We start from the raw sequence: 22,777 nt of genomic DNA on the forward strand, positions 1-22,777 counted from the left end.
TTCTGCCCTACACAGGTAAAACCCCAATGAAAATCATCTCAACGGTTGCACTAACTTTGATGTCACTTTACAGGATTCAGACTCCACATTTGGACATCCATGTGATTGGACTTTGTTGAAGTAATTGGCTTGTCTAAGACTATTACGACAGCACTGTGAGCACTGCAGCAACACTTCTTCATTTCAGACCTATTTCGCATTTGTGTAGGCTTGTAACAATGGCCACACGCTCTCACACCTAAAAATGTGTACTCTATGATATCATTTTGCAAGTGGAACTGGGCACTCGCTAATCTTTACTGGGACTTTGGCTCATTCCTTGGGAATGTCCTTTGTTACCAAATTGTCCGTGTGCAAACACAACAACTGCAACCGTAGCAGGCTAAGATCCTACCGTTAACAGTCCTGCATATTCGCTGGGCACAGCATGAAACTTGTCACATGTAGCACACACAGTCTGTGGTGTCCCCTCATTGGTTGAGGTGCCCATTCAATTTGGGCGCTTGATAAGTAAAATCCTGTTCACTCTTCACTTTCCTCCTCATCCCCTTTGGTGCCTTTACTCCAGCGCTGGAAGCAATGAACAGTTGACGCCAGGAAGAAGCTGGTCATGATGGCCACCACAGACACTGAGATGCCAGAGAAAATGATGATGAGCAGGTCTGTTAGAGTCAGAGTAGCCTGGCACTCGCGGAAGCTGTCCTTTGAGAGCTGGGACAGGGACACACGTCTGCCGTCCATAGGGAGGGAACACTCCATCCCTTCCACTCCTGCATCCAAACACAAAACAAGATTACACAGATTTACTGACTCAACGTTGCAGTTAATTATGTAACATGTATGGACTTTTAAACAAATTAATTCACCTGGCAGCAAACCAGAAATGACATAATGTAGAAGCAGCTGTGTCTTAATACAGAGCAACATACAACCACAAGACCTCAGCTGCTGCTTCACTAATTCTTAAAATCCTTAGAATTAAAAGTGATACATGTTTTTCCATTGAGGGACCTGTATACGTGACATGCATTTCACGTGTACACATACTAACACAAAACACAGACCACATCTTTTCTAGAATAACCCAATAATCTACATGCATATTGGAAACCAGCCTTTAAAATCCTTTATAGCTCACCAAGGCCACACGTGTTCAGAGAATGAGGCGCCTTGTTTGTTTTGTTGTAAAACCTCTGAATTCAACAGTGTGCAGTGTGAGCTGATTTAATAAGTGTAGGGTTGATCAGAAGTCGTCACTCATAAGATGAAGTTGCACTGTGTATAGAGCACACCCACCCACGGCGTGACTGTAGATTCACTGTGGGAATATAGTCCAAGTACTAAGAAGCTGAGGCAGAGCAATACTGTAAATGTACAGTCTACTATGTGCTGTGCAGAGCTTTTCAAATTATTCATATGCTTTGGAAGAGAGGCTTTATTTTTGTCTTAAGGTAATGTAATAGTGTAGAGCAGTGCAGTGTGGTCTATCTCTGTGCCTCTGATAACAAGACCGGAAAATGAAATAAACATCCGCTTAAATCATTTTCATCTTGGCTGCCAGCTACAAAAGGCAAAGAATACCCTTCCTCATTAAATATGACTCCCAGTTCCATCCCAAACATTTACTGATGCATCAGTGGAGGACACCGTCTGGGACGAGGGCACCTTGACCAAACTCATCTCAGGATGAAAGCGTGATAAATCAGCGAGTGCTGCTTGTCTCCGTCACTTCTAGTTTATTGTTCAGACATCATTTTAGCTGAAAAGGACATTGGCTGTGGCCTGTTGGATTTCAGGGGTACAAGTCTCCTTTGAGCTCAACATTGGATCACTGGGATTAGTTTTTAACATGTTTATGTTTAAAGGTACATTGTGTAGGAATTCCTCCCATCTAGCGGTGCGGTTGTATATCGCAAGCAACTCAATCGTATTTTTCATGCTGCATTCACGTGAAATTGGGCAGACGGCAGACGGACGACAGCCGCTGCACGTAACGGCATAAACAAGCCTCTATGTAAACAAGTGGTCCGTCAGCACAAGGCTAAACAATACACATGACAATATGTTGTCATGGCGATGTGGTATTGTTTACCTGTCATATCCCTGACACTGAAACCACTTTAGCACTGAATACAGTTAGCTCCCTTCATGTTGGCCATGCTTTAGGGAAAAACTAGACATATTGATGTGGATGTTAGCTTATAGGTGGGAAGAAATGAAGCCTTGCAATGTGGGTGGCTATTTTCCACTGTTACTGCACATGCAAATACAGATACTTGGCAGTACATCAATTCTGAGTCTTAGCTCAACAGTCAGCATAATTTCTAGCATGCTCTTCTATAATACAACTGAATAGCCTCTCTTGTGGCTGGCTACAATTACATTCATTCATCAAACTACCTTATTTCAGACATACATCTGTCTGTGGGTATTCCATTAAATGCCGTGACTATTAAAGCAAAGTGAATATAAACTGAATGGCAAGACTAAACTTAAAATAAAATAATAATATGTGCTTATATTGGTTGATATGTAAAACATTGCTTTATATAACTGTAAAGAAGATATCCTATAATCTGCTTCAAAAGTGTTAAGTGACGATGGAAAAAAGAAATAATGGAAATTAGTGATGGCATGGAATTGGTTTCCATGCTCCTCTGATTGACTCTCTGCAGTATTAATTAGGGTGGTAACTGAACTCTTTAAGAGCTTGATAAAACTTAGTGACACTAATCCCTCATTACAAGATCCTGATTCTCGCATTTCTTTTAACATTCAATTAGTGGAGGACACGAGACGTTAACGCATACATCCAAAATTACAGGATAGAAAGAAAGCATTTATGAACTATAGGTTAAATTTGAATTTTATATTACACTCATGGGTTTCTAATCTTGTCATTTTAAGACATACAATCTGTCACATAGATTATTCTCTGGATTTACATTTCTAATGAAGATCTCTGTAAACAACAAACTGACTGTTTCCACTGATGAGTTTAAAGTGACGATGTTTTGATCTATTTGCCTCCAGCGACCTCTTGACTTGTGTTATAGCTCTGAAGATCTTGAAAGTCCACTTACAACAGTTATGACGCAGTAGCATCATAAAACAATGGTGACGAATGGCCTCCTGTTGAGCTTGAACTTGTGAAAAACTTGTAATATAAAACAGAAGAGGTTCATTACAAGAAATAGGATTTTACTAACAGCATTAATCAGCCTTTAGAAACAGGGACAGGTATGATCTTTGTAGAGAATAAATATCTGCTGAATTCCTGGAGTCATCTTATTTTTTAAAGTTAAGATTTAATTTTCAAATAAAAGCAAATAATAATAATAATAATAATAATAATAATAATAATAATAATAATAATAATAATAATAATAATAATAATAATAATAATAATAATAAAAATCCCAAATATTAGGGCAACCAGTAAATAGTGAAATTGTTGGGGTCTATTTTCAACTTCCTACATGTGTTGCCATATAGACACTAGAATAACATATGTGAAATTAGGTTGCTTACCACTTGACAATAAGAAAAACAGAGGATATGAAAATGTCACACCCAAATCCTGCTTTTAGTCATCTTGTGTATGGAGGACGATTTACACCTCAGTGTTTGTCATTTGTGGAGCATAATTAGCTTTCCCTCTATTGCCTCTAATGTGTCAGACATGCAGACCATAACTGGCACTACCACAACTGGCATCCAAGTGCCTCCTGGACAAGCTCCTCAGAAATCTCAAGAAGCCCTGGATCTGCATCAGATCAAGTGAGTCAGAAGCAGCTTCAGCTTCCAGCTTCAAGAGAGAGGCTCCAAACTGACGAGGCGCCAACACCAACAGTGTTGGTGCAGCCAGAGAATAGCAGAATGGCTACTGGCAGGATGATGCCAAGGCATGTCTACCTTATGTCAGGAGAATAAGAGATCAAATCATATTCATAGCCTCAACTGTGTGAGAGGAAACTGCTCAGAGTCTGAGTCTGCTGTTGTTATAATCTAGTGCACAGCACATTTACAGATGGTTCATCAAGTCTCTCTGTGACAATAATGAGCTAATGTTTTTGTTTTGTTTTTTTAAACAAGCGGCTTGACCTTGGATTATATAATCTTGCATAATAATACAGTCATACAATAGTGAAGGTTTTTTAAAGGGACTTCACACCAGGTAATCCCTGCTATTTGTTTGAGCTTTGTAATGACGTGCGTGCAATAGAGAAACAAAATATTGTAAATGTGCAAACAGAGGATTGAGAGAGTGTCCGACAAAGACAGAGAACACTGGCCTTCAGTATCGCTGCCACACACATGAGGAAAGACAAAGACTCTGAGAAGCCTACATCTGAAAATCCAGTAAGTCCAATATAATTAGGAGAGCCAGTCTTGTCTGTTTGTGGCTGACATAAATGCATCATAGTCATATTCACAGTGCACTTATTGCTCGGCAAAGGAACCCATCACCTCAGAGAGTTAGCCTTTGCCTTTGAGACTGCTCTGTCTGGTCTTGCCTGTCCTAGATGCTTGATTAATAACAGCTGAGACTGAAATTATCCTGGTGAACGCTGCAGGAGCTGCAGCATTATCACACATCTATCATGATCAAAACAGAGTTAGTGAACATGCAAATGGTGATTATTTGTTAAAATGCCCACATTTCCCTTCTTTTTCTTCTAGTTTGGGGCCACATTTTGACAGAAACCTCTTTGATTGAGTTTCCTTCAGCTGCCTATTCAAAGCATGAGATCTTATAATTAAACACTGATGTGTTACGATACCTTCATTTTGAGAGGCAATGATGCTACGAAAGAGTAATCTACAAAGAAAGAGGGACGAGGAACAAAAGATGACCGTAGTGTGTGGCAGAGAATTTTTGTCTACTCTATTCACATGCTTGGAAACACAGGTGCAGAGTAGACTAGAGTCTCTGGGATTGAATGGGTTAAATGCAGGTTGAACATCTGCTCTTGTACGTCTAGTAGGTTTTCTGTGTCACTGCACTAAACTGTATAATAAAAAGCAGTGGAAACCTTAAAGGTATAATGTGTAGGAATTCCCCCCATCTATATCTGAGCGTATTCTTGATGTTGCATTCACGTGAATTCGGGCAGACGTCAGACAGACAACAGACGCTGCATGTAACAGGATAAACAAGTGGTCCACCAGCACGAGGCAAAACAATACAGGCGTGACAATATGTTGTCATGGTGATGTCATATTGTTTACCTGACCCACGTTTTACCGTCTTTCTCTGGTGGAGTAAAATGACATCCGGTTGGTTTGCCGACGGCCGTCTGCCTGACTGCACCTGAATGCAACACCAGTGCCTCCGTCCTTCCTCACACTACACAGTGGTGACAGTTTTAACAGGCCGAGCCCACAGCTCCGCTGAGTTTCTATGGTTACCTACGGTCACGCTGCCACTCAACGTAAAAAATGGCGATGCAACATGGCCGCCTCGGTTCGGTGGGTCGCCCACTTATGTATTTGTAACGACTTGTAACAACTCATTCTAAGGTACAAGAAAGCTTTCATTTGTATGCGGGTGTGATTCGGCTTCAGTGAAATACGTATTTATGAAAGACATTTTTGCCAATAAAAAGCCAAATAAGTTACATACTGGGGCTTTAAACAGTCACAACACAAACATGTAATCAGTAAGGAGTGAGAATCAATATTTTTACATGACTAACACTAACCTGAAACCATTGGCAATAAAACCAACAGTCAGGCCTTGTAAATTGGTAAGAAGATTGGGTTAATAAATGATCCCATATACCACCATGACCCCTAAGATGTCTGGGGCAGGTTACTGGGCAATAATGTAACAAGAATTATGCCCTTACACTATCAGGTATGTCGGCCGCCACAGCTATGTTACATTCCTGGTGCGGACAGTTGATGGATTACATTTAGGATTACAGCCAAACCAAGGGGATTGGCTATGTGCTGTCTGCGCTGTGATTGATCTGCCTAGCTGTGACAGACTGATATCGGAGGCTTGTTTCTCCTCCCTCCCCGGACACCACGCTGTCGGTCCAGATTGATCTCTGCACCAATAGCAAAGGCAAAAAATCTCCACAATCTCACATCTGCAGACTCCTGCAGGAGTTGGCGTTCATGCTCAAGTGCCAAGTCGCCAGCGTCTATACACTCCACTGCCAAATAATCCATTTGTGATAATGACTTACAAAACTGTCCCTTCCCTACTTTATTAAGTGAGACCAACGTGCCAGTCAAGTCCAATACTCAGCCAGACATAATTACGCAGACTGAAGAATTATTCAGTTGCAATCACAGAAAGAGAATGTGAGGAAAAATGGCCGGAGATTTGTGCAAGAAAAGCACAAGAGCAGGAGCAGAGTGGAGAATGTGTGAAATGACTGCACTAAATGACAAGCATTCATGTGACAGTGGGGCGAGGGTGAATCATTCAAGAGGGGATTCCTTTTGCATGGAGACTCAGTGACATCACTGCACCGTGGGCATATTCAAAATGTCTCAACACAACTGCACAAATGCACACGCAGAATATGGGATGTTAGAGGGTGAACGCTATCAGATTCACCACTTGTCTGTGGTCATAATTCATTGTGATAAAACAGCTAAATACGCAGTTCTTAGCAGTTTCTGCTTCACACTCGACCACACACAGGCACAAAGGGAAGAATCCATCATGTATAGTGCTGCACACTGCCAGTGAAATAAAGCTTTTGGCTTTTCACCTTTTATTTCTGACTCTGGAAGATTATCCTCTCTGCTTCTGTACTGTACATGCAGCAGCTGATGCTGTCACACTGTGTAATTCTGTCCACCTTTTCACACTCTGCTCTCCCTTGCCAGCGCTGTCTCTCTCACATCCCAACTTTAAATAAACATCAAATTAGGCCAAGATAAAAGAAGCTGTCAGCCTGTGTTAATGGGATAGATATTTTCTCATCACATACCCATGAGTGGTAAAATATAGCAAGTAATGTCATGTGGGGCATCAAGTGTGTGTGTGTGTGTGTGTGTGTGTGTGTGTGTGTGTGTGTGTGTGTGTGTGTGTGTGTGTGTGTGTGTATGAGGTGAAATCAAAGTCAAAACAACTGGAAAGACGCACAGCGACGTGTGTGTGCACGCATGGTTACTTTGTTACGCGTGCGTGCGTGCGTGCGTTGTTACGCGCAGGTTGTATTTCACGCGTGACAAAAGCGGCGTACGTATGAAGCAGCGTGTGCACGTCTGTCAGTCACTGTTTGACAAATTATGTTACGCGTTCACACGTACGTGCGTTCGCAGATGTTGTTGCTGCGCAGCAGGAAGTTGATCTGCACCGTGCGCACCACTCCGCGTAACTTGACGTGTAATGTAGTTGGCCTTTTCATTTTAGTCAACCAGGGGAGGCAGCAGTGAGCCAGACTTTGCCTGCCGGACGAGAAGAAGAAGCAGCAGAAGGAGGAGAAAAAGGAGAAGGAAAAGGAGAAAGGAAAAGACCAATACATCCATGCATGCTGTGGGTGCTGGAGGTTCCCGAAAGTGCGAATGAAATGGATATTCAGAAGAGAAAAAAAACAGATTTTTAGCTATAACTTTGTAACCATTCAAGGCAGCTGACGACCTATGGGCTTATACTTTTTTCGTTTTGACGAAGATTTTTTCAGCTTGTAGTTGCTGTCGTGGTTGTTGTTTTTTTTCATTATTGTGGTAACGTTTGCTGCATTATTTTAATCATTAACGTTATATTTATTCGGTTAATGTGTATTTCGTTTGTTAGTTATTACGAAGATTGCTCAGAGTTCCATCGTTGCTATGGTTACAGTGAACGATCAGCTGATTTCATTGTGACTGACGTAGCTTCCGGCAAGTCCGACATCGTCTCACCGACAGGCAGCCCCCGTTCAGGTAAACAAACAACATGGAAAAGTGTGATTAAATAATTAACAGTTAAAGCTATTTTACCTCCAAAAACAGCCAGTGTCGTCAACCACTAACTGTTTGTGGTTGATCAAAGTTGTTAAACTGGCTGACTTTACTAGCTGCACTGTTTGATGTAGATTTTAATGATTAGGCTAACGTTAACATAGCTAGGCTAACATTAATGCTACATGCCAGCCCTCACTGTACTTTTCTCACTGTTTTACAGGTTACAGATAATACAGTGGCTACAGCTGAAGTTGAGTTCGATGAGACGCTCAGTAAAACGAAGAGCCTGACACAAAGGTAATTTAAATATCTTATTCCATGCATGGGGATCAGATATTATGATGCATTTGTGCAGGAAGTCTGTGTGGTTAACTGCATTACTTTGATTATATTGTGTGTTTTTTTTTTAGGTCAAAAAAGAGGACAAAGGCATCAGACCTGCCACGATGGCGAAAACGTGATGATCATCTCTGTGTCCTTGAGGAGAACGGTGTGGAGATGCTTGATGAACAAGAGCCAGGATTTGGTATGTAATTGTGCATCATTATTCTAATTTTGGTAGAAAAACATCATGTTAGGATTTCTATGCGGATGTACCAGTCCAAGAAGCTTTCTGAAGTCTGTAGTAGTTGTAGTCGTAGGCCTGCACACCTCAACATCACCATAATACTTCATTTAGAATGTGATTTTCACAGGGCCTGATTTAAGCCACAGTACCACCTTAAATTAGCTCAGTGCAGCATCACACCGGTGCTCTTACCAATCATATTTCCAACACACGCAACATAACACCACCTGAGAACTCTCTCCTAAACTTCATATGGATGCTGGCAGAAAATGGAGTATGCCAGGGTGGGCTGGCTTATGCAATATTTACAATTACCACCTTTTAATTCTACATATAAGTGTATTTTCAATTATTCTGTCAACAGACTGGCAATGTGTGTTTGAACACCGTTTTACCAGAGTTTTATGGAGTGGGTGGGTGATAAGCTCCTTCAAGGTGGACAAGTTGTGCGCAGAATAGAGGATGATACATGTTGGAAATTCCCACGGGTCACGTGATTCCCGCGTCATCTTTCAGTGAGCCAAAACTATTTTGGCTTGCGTTAGTTAGTTAAATGGGGAGTGGGTGCAGGAGACACACAATAACAACAAAATGCAACATTTTTGCAACATGTTTGGGTTCATTCAACTGAGATGGACATAAATGGACATGGTGTGACCAGTGTACTGTTTTTATTTTTTATTTTCTCCAGCTCTGAGGAAGGGGGCTACTTTGACGGGTGCTTCTCTGCAATGATGATGACTTCCAAATGAGGGCCAAGCATGTGCAGTAAGTGTTTTTGTGTATTTTCCACATAGATTCTCATTGAACTTCTTGTACTACTTGAAAGTTTATTTTTAAAATAACATTAGAAACTTTTTGTCTATGTAGGCACCAGGAAAGGGCATCTGTGGTCGGTCTCAGCTGAATGCAGCAAAGGTGAGGACAACGAGGAGGAGTCGCTCCAGCCTTGATGAGCAGGTGTGTATCATATAAGAGTTATGCCATCATGGCATTATTCTTTGTGCTCTAAATATGTACAGGCAAGTACCGTATAATAACATTCTTATTCTTGTTGATAGTCCTCAACTACATTCTCCTAAATCTATGCAACCAACATGTTTCACTGTTTAAGCTGACACACTATACTCTTCTCTACAAGTTATTTTGCACTTCATCTATTCACAACTGTACTACACTTGAATGGAAATCAGTGTAATTGATTAAGGTTTCACTAACTCACTTTCACAGACTAACAAAAACCCAGTTGAATTAACCTATCTATTGGGCTCTTTTGGTTTTGTTCTGTTTGTTTGTTTTTTGAAAGAAGACAATAAGAGTTTAACTGCAATTTTACTTACTACTTTTTGTGTGACTGTTAATATATTTTCACCATCAGTCCAACAATTACTGTTATTAATGCTGTATGCAATCCTACAGGGGAGAGATCTTCGCATATCCCATGTTCTCAAGTCCTCCAGTCTTCTGTATGGACGTAGTTGGCAAGTACTGGTCCTAATACAGCCTGAATACAGCCACCTGACCACCATGACGTCCTTGTTGTCTGTGCTTTATGCCAAGGCATATGGCATCAAGTGAGAGGTAACTGTAACTGTTTCAGCACTTGCAGCTGACTGACACTATACTCTTCTCTCCAAGTTATTTAGTACTTTATCTGTTAACAACAAGATCTTGTATACAGGGATGCACATGTACAGGCAGGCAGGTGTATATGCATTCACACACATCCATTATGTAGATAGCATCACTAACATTAAGAATTGCTCAAAAATTATTAGTATAAGTCTTTTCTAAGTATTAATATTTGTATTCACGTCATTCATGGATGTCTCTATCAAAACAAGTGTTTTAGTCATTTCAGTAATTTAGCTTTTTGTGCTTTTATGCTAAACTTACAAACTTTCACTCATTTCCAGACTGTGACGTCCACATAAACCTGTAGAGCTTCCCTTATTCCAAGATTGTGGGGCAAAGGATTATTAAAGTAAGTTGTCCTTGTGGTGGTTGTTGTTTCTGTTGTTTTTAGTGGAATACTGTTTACTAGTGTGCAGATATTACAAGGGCTTCTACCAACACTTCTCATCTTTTCAGGGTTTTATATAGGCTACATGAACCATTTAATATACACATTCACCAGAGGAGAATTGGGCAAGTTGAGCATAGGAGCATCTAAGTTGATGCCGACCCCCACCAGCTCCCACCTCCCCCTTTACTTCATATTCCACCTGTCCAGGTGGCAGGTGAACACAAACTGCAGGGACCTGCTGACCAACTCACTGAGCTTCGGGGAGTTTTGTGATTACATTGCATCTTGGGAAGAATCCTTCATCTTTCTCTTTTAAAGTAATACATGGCTCACCATAAACAGCAGCTTGTTTTCAGCAGTGTACTTATTGTAATCATAAACATCCAGAATCCTGATTCAGTAATCAGGACAAGTAAAGACAAAATACATTCATTTAGGAGCGTCAAGTGAACAGATGCCCCATATGTAGAGGCTACAGTCCTCACTGCAGGCGGCCCCGGTTCGAATCCCGCATCGGGCAGTCCTTTCCTGCATGTCATTCCCCCTCTCTCTCCCCATTTCCTGTCTCTCTCAACTGAACTAAAAAAAGGAAAAATATAAAAATACATTGATGTAGTGTATGGGGCAGGTGGCACAATGTACCCCACAGTTACCATATTGACTTTATTACTTCCCATATGCAAAAAGGTTCAACTGATGCATACTACACATTTATAATCATCTCTTTTGGTCTAAACACAATTCTCATGAAACTTGTGATTGACAAAAATTCACTTTCGAGAGTAAAAATGGTTTTTCGGACCAGGGGCAACCTGTAAAGCTCTAGTGAACTCCATGTCCAAGACAGTTGAGGCTGTGATGAAAAATGACATTTTGGGCACAATTTGGACATTTTCACCAGTGGTTCAGACATGAATAGCTGTATCAAAAACAGAAAAAAGTGCAGGCACTCAAAATAAAGGGTTTTTAACTTTTTCAAACCAACCGGAGTGCCTGCACTTTTTTCTGTTTTTGATCTGTTACCCTTTGCAAGAGCACCGGTGGTTTGAGGGACACCAGCAGCGCTCCTGTGATCCTGTTATTAATAGCTGTATGTTGAGTTATTTTGAGGGGACAGCAAATTTACACTGTTATACAAGCTGTACACTGACTACTTTACATTGTATGAAAGTGTCATGTCTACAGTGTTGTCCCATTAAAAGATACAATAAATATTTACAAAAATGTGAGGGGTGTACTCAATCTGTGAGATACTGTATGCGATCCTTAAACCCAAATCATGATTGGGAACTTTTACATTATAGTTTAACAGCAGATCCACTCAGACACATGTCACACTGGTGAAAAGCACCTGTAGAACTGAGTTTTGAGAGCCTACAAAACTAGTGTTGCCTGTAACGTTGTGTCTGGTTTTCACCATTTTATATACACTAAGCTTGTCCTTTTTCACGTCAGGTGTGTTGTTGAGACAGGGCTAAACCAGAGTTCGACAAGAGTTGCCAGTTTCTGATTCTACACCAGAACACAGCAGAGTGGTCAAGGCCTGAAGACCGACCCAGTTACACCTGCAGCGAGCAGACAGAGGAAGAGGAGTGTGAGATCCACGGGGAAAGGAGAAAAAAGAGAGCGACAGCTGTCGTCAACAGACGGGCATTGACTGTCGGACTAAGTGAAATGTGAGTTTATACTCTGCCCTAGGGATGTAATGGTATTAAAATCTACAGTATTTGCGTCATTTCATTCTCTACATGTCCACAATAATATTGAGACACTATTGTTATTGTGATATTGCGGTATTACCATTACCGTTACATCCCTACTCTGCCCCCGTTGTGGGAGTAGTGATCCCTGGCCGTGGAAAGTTATTGTGAATGTGTGTAAAAAGTACAGTGACTGAAGTCTCTCCCCCCACATAACAGCGTACAAGGCCGACGCCCGAGGATGGTGTGACAGCAGTGGTGCCAAGCGACGAGAGTGGTGTTGGCCCGAGGTGACGGTGAACAGTTGATACTCTGCCCCATCATGTGAGTAACAATCTTAGGACGTAAATGAAGTGGCGTGTTGGGTGTAAATGCAGTGACTGCCATCTTGTTTCCCTCACAGCTTCCGAGTCTGCGCCCGGCAGAGGACAGTGTGCAAGTGGAAGACCAGCGGTGGACGTGGAGGATCGGTGTTGCCAAGCTACCACAATTACGGACTCCTTCCCCCCACACCCCATTTTATAATTTCTGTGAATAAATATTGTTTTAAATGCTCTTTACAGTCTCCAAGCACTTTCTTGGTTTTAAACAGCCCCTCGCACTTACAGAGCTTGTTTTGATTGAAAACATATTTTAAATTACACATAACTTTTGCTAGCTGGGTCTATATAGACATGTTATATAGTTTTATTATTAGATTTAGGCTAAATGAAAACGCAGACACAAATTTAGTAGCTTAGATACAGTAAGTGTGAGCATTAATATGAATATTAATAAATTGCAACACACATTTGTATCAACAGATATTTCCTTAATTGTTATTTTGATGGTGGAGAGTCTTGTCTAGTGTGTAACATGTCCAAAACAACCCATTGGTCTTCTACCAATCACCATGAAGGCTATAGAATATAAGTTACACCTCATTCCCTTGTGGATTGGGTCAGCTGGAAGAAAGCACTCCCATCAGGATCAAATCTTGTTTTTTATTATAGGATACAGTTGATCAGTCACAACAGCATAATTGATAAGTGAATCCTCTAAGCCAGGCCAGGCCACAAAAACCATGAGGTCATTTAAATGCCATGCCACCACTAACGTCTACTCTTTATTAAGTGTGAGTTATGCTTACCAAGATTAAGTACACTTTGTTTAGTTGTTAATTGATCTGAATATTTGAGTTGTGTGGGTTGTGGACTAATATTTTGCTGTTCTTTCCTTTTCCTTTTCATCAGAAACCAACCAGCTAAACAATAAATACGATGAACTGGATCCCCTGTGTTTGTGGCATTGTTTTAAACAACCCATTGCGTTGATCCACCATAATCCCTCACACACCCAGTCAATATTTTACAACATGCTTTGAGTCAACTGATTAAGGTTACTGCTACGATTTGGACAAATTCAGTTAATTTTGAGGCCATACAGGCATTGATTTCAGAAGTCCCTCTGTAACCTTTCACACAATTCCCAATGTTAAGTTATAGAAAAGGTGCATCAATCAAGAAATAAACTTGCTAGATGAAATGTCAAGCGTGTGATCTGCTGCAACTCAATTTCCCTACGGGGACAAATAAATTACTACTACTAGTACTACTGCTTAGCCTTACATAGAACAGCAGTCCTGCCTATGAGCACAGTCAGATTGTTTGAAACGGCCCTGTACGGCCTCTGCCTAAAGAGTTGTGTGATGGAAAATTCTGGTATTTAAACAGAACTTCTCCTCACCTTGTGATATGTGTTGCTCAGCTGTGAGCCAGGCTCATTCCTTACTGAATGGATAGAAAACTTTTTGCCACCACAAAAGACCCATGAGATAATTATATTAGGACAGGAGGAGGCTCAGTGATGTCATGTCTTTTTATGCTCCATGGTTGACACTGATTCTGCATATTTCAATTTCAACCTTCCTGATGGCTCGACAGTTTTGTTACAGTACCTATATAATTATTAATAAAGTGTAAAAAAAAAAAAAAAAAAAAATCGGCCGGGACAGTGTTGCAGCCTCTGTGCAGCTATTCAGGTGCACAAACCTAACGCACATCTCCAGCTGGGTCCGTGTACGTTTCGTTAGTTTGATTTTTCCTTAAACCAAACTGTCAGAAAACGAAAGTCAGCTGGTAATTTGGTTTTCCGTTTCAAATCAAAAACCAAAAAAACCACAATTCAGGCTGTTTTTTTTGTTTTTTTGTTTTTTGTTTTTACAACGAAAAATTTTTGATTGCCTTTTCGATTTTGATCTTAAACAACACATTAACGCCGATGACAGACCGGAAGTGTCGGAACTTCAAAATAAAATCCCAGTGAATTGCGTTATAGCCACAGACTGTTGATTAATGGCCTATAAAATCTTTTTTTCTTTCTTTGTAAATGTTGTGTTTTGAGCACATGGATACATTTTCACAGCTGTGTTTATTTTTACATATGAGTGACAAGCTGATCGTTAATTAGTTAATCTTCCTCATCTCCTCGCTGCCTGGCTCTCTGTCTCCGCTGCTGTAGCGCTTCGCTTGCTTCCATTCAGTCAGATCATGTTCACAGCGTGTTCTGCGGCCCGTCTCCGGTCCCAACCGGGCTCCGGACAGGCTGTCCCTCTCTGAAGCAGAGGGTGAGGTGGTCAGCTTCACTCCTGCATTAACGCCGATGACAGCCTGGAAGTGTCTGAACTTCAAAATAAAAGCCCAGTGAATTGAGTTATAGCCACTGTACTGTAGCCTATATTAATAGCCTATGAAATAGATAGTTTTTAATTTAATTTTATATGGCTTGAACGCCATTATATGAGACCAGGCTATTAATTGAATACTGACTGATTGTTTTATTTGAGGAATATAGCTATATTACGATCTGCTGCAGTAACGTTCGCCACCCTATGGAATAATGCTGCATGGGGCTGGGTGATAGACCAGCTCTTCTCAGAGACTCAACCCGACCCTGAGGTCTCCAACCCCGGGCATATTTGGCAGGTGGCAGCGGCCCCTTTATGGTTCTTTTCTACTCTTTTCAGTCACATGGGATCCAGTCCCAGACCTCGGCTACAGTCCGGGATTTCATCAGGCTCCCTTCCCGGCACAGGGCACTCTAATCGGCAGCTTAGATGAGGGGAATCGCCGTGCGTAATGGTCGCGCGTAATGACAGCTCCTCGCCGGTGAAACACAATAAACTGCGCTACGTTTGTCTCATGGCACGGTGGAGCCTACACAGAGGTACACAAACAGGTGGATCAGGAGAACGAGCGAGGAGAACAGTACATGAGGAAGATTAGTTAACGATCAGCTTGTGTGAAAAAATAAACACAGCTGTGAAAATGTACAACAAAAAACAACTTTGTTTTTCTGTTATTCTGTTTTAAAACAAAAACAGAATAACGTGGAAAATTAAGTATTTGACTTTTCTATTGTCTTGTTATTATGATATTTGGAAACTTCGCTCCACAGCGGCCAGGTCCCGGAGCAACTCTCTCCACACCCCCCGCTTGCGTCCGCCCCCCCCCCGGCCGGAGCTCCGTGGTCCATATGCCATCCCTGCAGTGCACCAGAGTTCCCCGGGTCACGCTGCTGATCCGCCCCGCGGAGCAGGCAGCTCGCAGCGGCCTCTTCCTACAGCGGATCGCTCCGTCCCGGACCGGGGAGCGACGTCGCCGCAGCCGCCACTGCCGCTGTGAGCTGCCTGGTCAGCGGGGCGGAGCAGCAGCTTGACCCGGGGATGGCGACCACGGTCCACAGCGGCTCAGACGCAAGGTGTGGAGAGAGTGGCTCCGGCCGGCCGCTGTGGCCAGCTGGGACACAGATTATTCTCTCTGTCTTCATTGAACAAATAAATCATGTCATGCAACAGCCTATAGGCTATATCTGTATCTCGTATTGGATCGATTGCACCATCTACTGGATGAAAATGAAAATGCAACACAGAACAACTAAGTTACACTACGCGTCACGTTACGCGTAGTGGTGCACACCGGGCAGATCAACTTCCGGCTGCGCAGCAATAGAGTCTGCGACCGCACGCACGTGTGAACGCGTAACAACATTAGTCAAACAGTGACAGACAGACGTGCACAATCTGCTTCATACGAACGCAGCTTCTTGTCACGCGTGACACAGTTTGCGCACGTCGTTTCCGCGTACGCGTGAGCGCCTGACAAAAATGTTCAATCAGCTTCACGCGAGCGTTAATGCGTGCGTTTGCTGAAAAACGCATGAATGTTACACGTGGTCACTACGCGTAGTGTGATTACCGGCGTGCAGCAGCCATCACGCGTGAACGTGCGCGTGAACGGGGGGCCATTATAAGTCAATGAGGAAACTACATTACACGTCAGGCGCTGTCTGCTGCACAGGCGTCAAAGCACGCGGGTGTGACACGTCCAGTTGATAGCTGCGCACGTAATATGACACGATTGTACCGGCATAGTGTGTGTGTGTGTGTGTGTGTGTGTGTGTGTGTGTGTGTGTGTGTGTGTGTGTGTGTGTGTGTGTGCTATAGTACGTACAGCGCCGGTCAACGGCATCATATTTTCAGAGCTGATTGTGCACAGTGTGCTAACAGGTCTCTGGGGAGCAACTTGATAGGCTGTGAAGGAAAATTCAGACTCTGACCCTGTCACATGAACTGCTACTTTGTAGTGAAACTCTTCAGGTCATGACTAGTGTTGATAGCAATGCCACAATGAGCCCCAGCCTCAGTCTCATGGGAGTCGGCCTGCCCTGCCCTGTGGGCAGTTCTGGCTCCAATTACCCTGGCCAATGTGCCGTGGAACTGTGTCAGTCTGAATTATACATGGCCTTTGTTCATCCTTAACCCAAGAGCACTGGAGACAGCAGTGGATCATGTTTACACTCATCCCTCCTTTTAAACATTTATGAACCTAATTGGTGTCTTAAAAAACAGAGAAACGGACAAAAAAAAGAAGGATGGAGATTGTTATATATGCGTGTGTCTAAATACTTTGCAGCTCTACATCACCGCTTCCCTGCATATTCTGTCTACGAAAGAATTACATCTTGTGGTGCACTTAGGAGACAAAACAGTGCCACGAGGAAAGGGATCTGTTTTTCTATCCAAAAAAAAAAAGTCCAGAATTTGCTGCATCTTCCACCCACTCATCATCCTGACCTGCAGTAATCAAAGTTATGCAAACAGAAAAGTGTGCTGCTTTGTGAACTCAAGAAAATCACAGGGGAAATCAAGATGTGAAAAATGGAAAGGGAATTGGGTTTACACATGGCCACCACAGAGGGAACCATAGAGATCTCAGAGAGACTCAATTTTAATAGAAGTGAATATTCTTAATGATCCATCCACCTTTCTTTTTTTTTTAATCATATTAAAATTCTGCTCAGCTATGCTTCTGCTGCCACATTTTACACTTGGCTGAGTATTGCTGTTTTTAAATTCAATCAGAATGACACCATATTATAGGGCAGCCTCCTTCTGATCATAGTTAAAAAGTAAAACCAATCTGTAATGCACTATATGCTTTTGTTGGAGTGAATATAAAAGAATTAATTTATCATTTTGTACTAATAAAAATACACAGTATGGGCTGACATTGTGCAAGGGACAATAAACACTACTCACAGAAAGCAGATTCAGACTGACATCTTTGAGTATACACAAACTTTGTCATTATGTCAGTTTGCACATAGTGTTACAATAATTGTGTAGTGTGGAGGTCTCTTTAACATCTGTTGTATGATGAACAGACATACTGTAAGGATGCAACACCCACACACATGCAGCTGAAACAGTGATTTGTGTCACTCTAATTGGTTTTCTCCACGATGAATGAGATATTAAGTTGAAACTCCCACACTGATGACGGCTGTTAAAGATGATACATATTGAAAAGCTTATCAAGTCAACCTCATTCATTAATGAGTGTCCATCTGTTATTGTGTAATACGACGTTGCACAGAATAGGTCATTGCATTTTTTCCCCCCGTGATCGAGAGCTCAGTCATTATGTTAATTAGGTCTGGCAGTGCGATGCCTGCATGTGAGAACTGGCCTTGTTTGTAAATCCAACACGCTACACGCCTCCCTGCTAGCTTGTGTTTGCTCAACTGTAGAAATGCGATCCACAGAGAGTCGGTGTGACACAACTGTACTCACAGCAAGTCCATGACGGCAAACGATGGTCAAATGTCAAAACCAGGGGCTCTAAGTGGCGAGTGTTAAGCACCTCTTATCTTGACTATGTGATTGATTAACATAGCATAACAGTGGTGCTGAGAGTAGGATTTTCCCTTTAAGCTCTCTCTCTCACAAACACACACACGTTGCCACAAAGAATGTAATTCTTAGCTGTGTGTTCTTCTATCAGTAGACTCTGCTAGCCGTGCGTCACACTGCATTTTAAAGTACTGTAGTAAGAAAAACAAAAACTATATTATACAAGGAGTGGGACAAAGATTTGTTTTGGACATTATTAGTTATAGGAAACTAGTTTATCTCCTCACTAAACTGTTACAAAACTCATTTGGGTAACACTTTACCTGTGTTTATGGTTCACAATTATAATATTTGGTGTCGCTAAATCTAAACTGTGTTCAGTGTCTCACTCTCCACTCTTTCTTTTGAACCTAGCCCAAATAATAACTGTGTAGCTAACTGTTAGTACCTAAACTGTACCTAAATAGGGTAGTTAGTTAAATTAGTTAGTACATTATTAAGCATTAAGCATTAATTAACTGTTTACAGATATATTAACAATCGTTATTATGTATTACTTAGGATTAGGAAACACATTAATGAATGTAGCCTATTAGTAAGCAGTTAATTAATGTTTACTACTCAAAGTTAGTTAATAAATGTTGGGACCCCCTCGAAAATGAGATGTTGCATCTCAAGGGGCTATCCCTCAATAAATTCAATTCAATAAATTAAGTAATAATAACAGTTGAATAATGTAATTAGTTATCATCATGTATGCATTACTCAGCATTAATTAACACATTAGTTTATATATTAATGCTTAATGTACTAACTAACGTTAATTAAGGGACCCTTATTGTAAAGTGTTACCCTCATTTGTATTGCCGGAGAAAAGAGAAGCCCAAGACCCAAAATAATCATTATTCCTTTTGCTAAAATCAGTCTTGGAGCATTATTAGCATTACAAAAAAAGTACATTCCATACACCTTGTGGCAAAAGAAAAGATAAAAAATTATACAAAAGACCAAATGCAGACCACTGGAGATGCTCCATACAAATGAGCACGTATGTGTGTGTGTGGGGGTGTGTGGGTGTGTGTGCGTACGTGTGTGTGTCCGCTGTTCAAGCCAGTGGACTTTTCTCTGGGGTCATGAGCAAACACCCACTGATGGGTCTGTAAGAGCTGCATATGAGGTGAGATATGCATTACTAACTCAGTCTGGGAGTGTGTATACTCTGGGGCCAGTTGGCAGCCATGCTGGGAGCTTGGCTCGGCCCTTGGCGTCTCCTTTGTTGTTGATGTCTGCCTGGCCAGCACTGCTGATGCAATTCATTATGCCTCGCAGATGACAACACTTAGACCCCCGTGATTAATGCATGTGCAGCCTGCATTAGGTATTCTTGCCATTTTTATCAACATGGCTTTCTCACGGGGCTTTTACTTGTCTGTTTTTTGGGGCAAATGTAAAAAAAAGACCAGAGGGAATGTAAAAGCGGTATCAATAGCCTGGTACACTGTGGCCTAAATGTATATTGGGAGTTTTTGTGAGGAGTCAGCAGTTTGCAACAGTCAGCTAGTTATACTAGAGCATCCTGAAGTTAAGTTTCTTCTCCAGTTGGATCACAATAAGGATCCAGCTTCGACTGTATGTTTCCACTATGTGTTTTAATTACAGGATATCCATATGAGTAGCTTTGACGTCTGATTAGTTGTGTTGCATTGGTTTCCATCTTCTCTTATAATCCCTTCTCACATCTGAAAAGAAGATCATACCTTGAGTGAGAAGAACATTTGGGCCACTGCTTTGATTCACGCCCAGAACAACCTTGGAACAGTGACAGATATGAATGTTCCCCGTCCTTATCTGTGCTCCTTTATACATCACCCTGCACCTGAACATAATGTACTGCAGATATAAACAGAATTATGTTTTTAAAATATACCTTGTTCATGACACAAATCTGAGAGGCACATTCATATTAAATTCTCAGATTAAGCCAAAAATCGTGTAATACGTCAAATCCACACTCTGATCTAAAAATGATAACAGCACGACTTACTAGTCATGTGTGGCTGAACTGTCAGATCTGTTTATTTTTGCCTCCCCGGCTCCCACGTGCTGGCTTGCACTCATGAGATAACTGCTGTCTGTGTCCTTTTGTAAGGACATTAATAAACATATGACTGACCTTCAGTAAAACATTTCTGGCTCCCTCTGAACAAAACATAATTATGATGATTTGTCTTGAAATAAACGGCTTCTGACAGTTGTTTTAGATATTGTCTGCTGAAAACTGGAAGATATCAACAGAGATTTGGACAATTGTACATTGTGTTTCATGCAGGAATTTTTGCAACCCCTGTCAGAAGACAGTAGCTCTGGTTGCAGGGCCAATCAAGTCCACGTAACCGGATCTTACCCACAGTATAATTATTCTACAGGGACGTGGCGATCCCCTTCACCTCCTGGTGTTTGTCAAATCTGCATGCACACACAGAGATTGCCTCACACACACTCAAACACGCCAAAACTTCAGCCCTGTTATCTAACTCAACCCTCCAGGCTGAATCACAGTGGTAGACTGTCCATAGTATATGGGCCTAAAAATTCACATGGACAGAGTGTACAACACAGATGTGAAAGGGTTTGACTTCCATCGGTGTAGAAAACAAAATCCTTAAAAAAAATATTGTTGAATTACACTGTTCACCAAATGGCAAGTATTACATAAATATTATATAAATAAAAGCTGCAAATTGATCGATCTGACTACCACGCAAGAAACAGGTCAAGGCTTGGTTTATAAGCATGCTGAAATGTGGAAACAGAAAAACTGCAGGCTGAAATTCTTAATGTGAATTGATTCTTTATTCATTTTATCATTTTCTATAATACTGCATTTTGAGTTGGTGCCTAATTCTGAGTTTTGAGATTTAATCAAATGTGTAAACAAAACATCCTTGTAGTTTTCACTTTCAAACAACAGCTATTGTCTCATATTACACACGCTGTCTCACACATTATAAGCTATGGGGGTGGAGAATGAAACAGATAAAATTAGAACAAGGGAGAGGGAGGGGGGTTCCCTCTCCTACAGGGAAAACATAAATAGACCAGAGAAGTGTTATGGAAATGGATTTGCTATAACGCTGTTGTATGTTGTGCTCTGATAGGCTTTATTTGGGTCAGCCATATGGAAAACAAATGTCTCTTCAATGCTCGCTACTTACCATTCGGCAGCTTGTGACTGTTCTCCATTAGCCATGTGAACAGGTTGGCAAAGTTGCAATTGCACACCCAGGGGTTGCCCTCTAGCCTCACCAGTCGCAGGGAGGGCAACTGACTCAGTGCCCCCACCTTTAGGGTAGACAGTGCATTACGCTCCAGTTCCAGTTCTCTCAGAGAGGTGAGACCCAGGAAAGCATCCTCGCTCACCATGCTCAGATATGGGTTGTTGCCCAGTCGTAGTTTAATCAAGCTACGGGACTCCCCGAACGTTCCCTTGGGGATTTCAGTCAGATTGTTGCTGCCCAGGTCCAGGAACACCAGCCTGGATGAGGTGCTGAGTGTCCCCGGCTCGATGTGGGAGAGGGAGTTGTTCCGCAGGTCCAGGTAGACCAAGTCACTGTACAGAACCAGGAAGTCCGAGGGGATGCGGGGTATCCAGTTGTCGGCCAGCAAAAGCCTGCGCACGTCCAAGGGGATGTCATCGGGTAGACGGGTCAGCCCGCGGCCGCTGCAGTCCACGGTGTGAGGGTCTGGGCACAGGCAGGTTGCTGGGCAGTTTTCCCCCCGGGTCCATGAGACAGAGGACAGCAAGATGAGGATAGGTTGGAGCCAGAAGACACATGGCAACATGGTCAAGGGGGTGAAATGAATTAGGAGGAAAAGAGGCTCGGGGTCAGGGTGAGTAGGATAGGGCGGGCGGGGGTAGAGAACAAGAGGGTGAGGGTCACAGGGCAGGAGATCAGGAGGACAAGGGAAGGGAAGGGGAAAGTGAAAGGGGGTGGAAGGGGATCAATCCTCGTGAAGGGACATCCTGCTGTCGCGGCTCAGGAACTGTGGGGCGGCAGAGCAGCAGCGGAGAGAAGTGTTTTCCAGGAGAACATGTAGCAAGCTGCTGGGATAGAGAAGCAGACTGGCTGCTTTGAAAGAAAGAGCAGAGAGAGGTAGTAGAGATAGTAAGCAGCGGGGAGCGGGAGAGCAAGAAAGACGGAGCTTAACAGAGAGGGGAGGGTGGCTTAAGAGAGGTAAATAGACACGAGCGAGCCGGGAGTGATGAGAAGCTGGGGGCACAGACAGGGGGGAGGGGGGTTGAGGAGGGGGCTCGGTCCGCCACGCTACCCCACAGTAGATCTGGCAGCAGTGACAGACAAAGGCAATAAGGTCTCTGACACAAAAGGATATACGAAGCA

The 22,777-nt window shown here is 42.3% G+C and overlaps 1 protein-coding gene and 2 long non-coding RNA genes across 3 annotated transcripts; 2 read left to right on the plus strand and 1 right to left on the minus strand.

Annotated features, from left to right (window-relative positions):
- Window positions 1–522: 522 nt before the first annotated feature.
- On the minus strand, window positions 523–22,220 carry lrrc38b (leucine rich repeat containing 38b; the record flags this gene model as incomplete). The annotated part of the gene is made up of 2 exons (XM_083971476.1): window positions 523–770; window positions 21,593–22,220. 2 exons carry the CDS (start codon window positions 22,218–22,220, stop codon window positions 523–525), a joined length of 876 nt encoding a protein of 291 aa, XP_083827602.1.
- Window positions 8,434–10,044, plus strand: LOC310985815. Its single transcript, XR_014595372.1, has 3 exons — window positions 8,434–9,247; window positions 9,350–9,439; window positions 9,899–10,044. It is a non-coding gene; the product is annotated as an uncharacterized lncRNA (long non-coding RNA).
- Window positions 11,540–13,789, plus strand: LOC310985814. Its single transcript, XR_014595371.1, has 3 exons — window positions 11,540–12,181; window positions 12,425–12,529; window positions 12,609–13,789. It is a non-coding gene; the product is annotated as an uncharacterized lncRNA (long non-coding RNA).
- Window positions 22,221–22,777: the final 557 nt, after the last annotated feature.

The sequence above is a fragment of the Trachurus trachurus genome (genome assembly GCF_905171665.1).
Source record: "Trachurus trachurus genome assembly, chromosome: 5".
Classification (NCBI taxonomy): domain Eukaryota; kingdom Metazoa; phylum Chordata; class Actinopteri; order Carangiformes; family Carangidae; genus Trachurus; species Trachurus trachurus.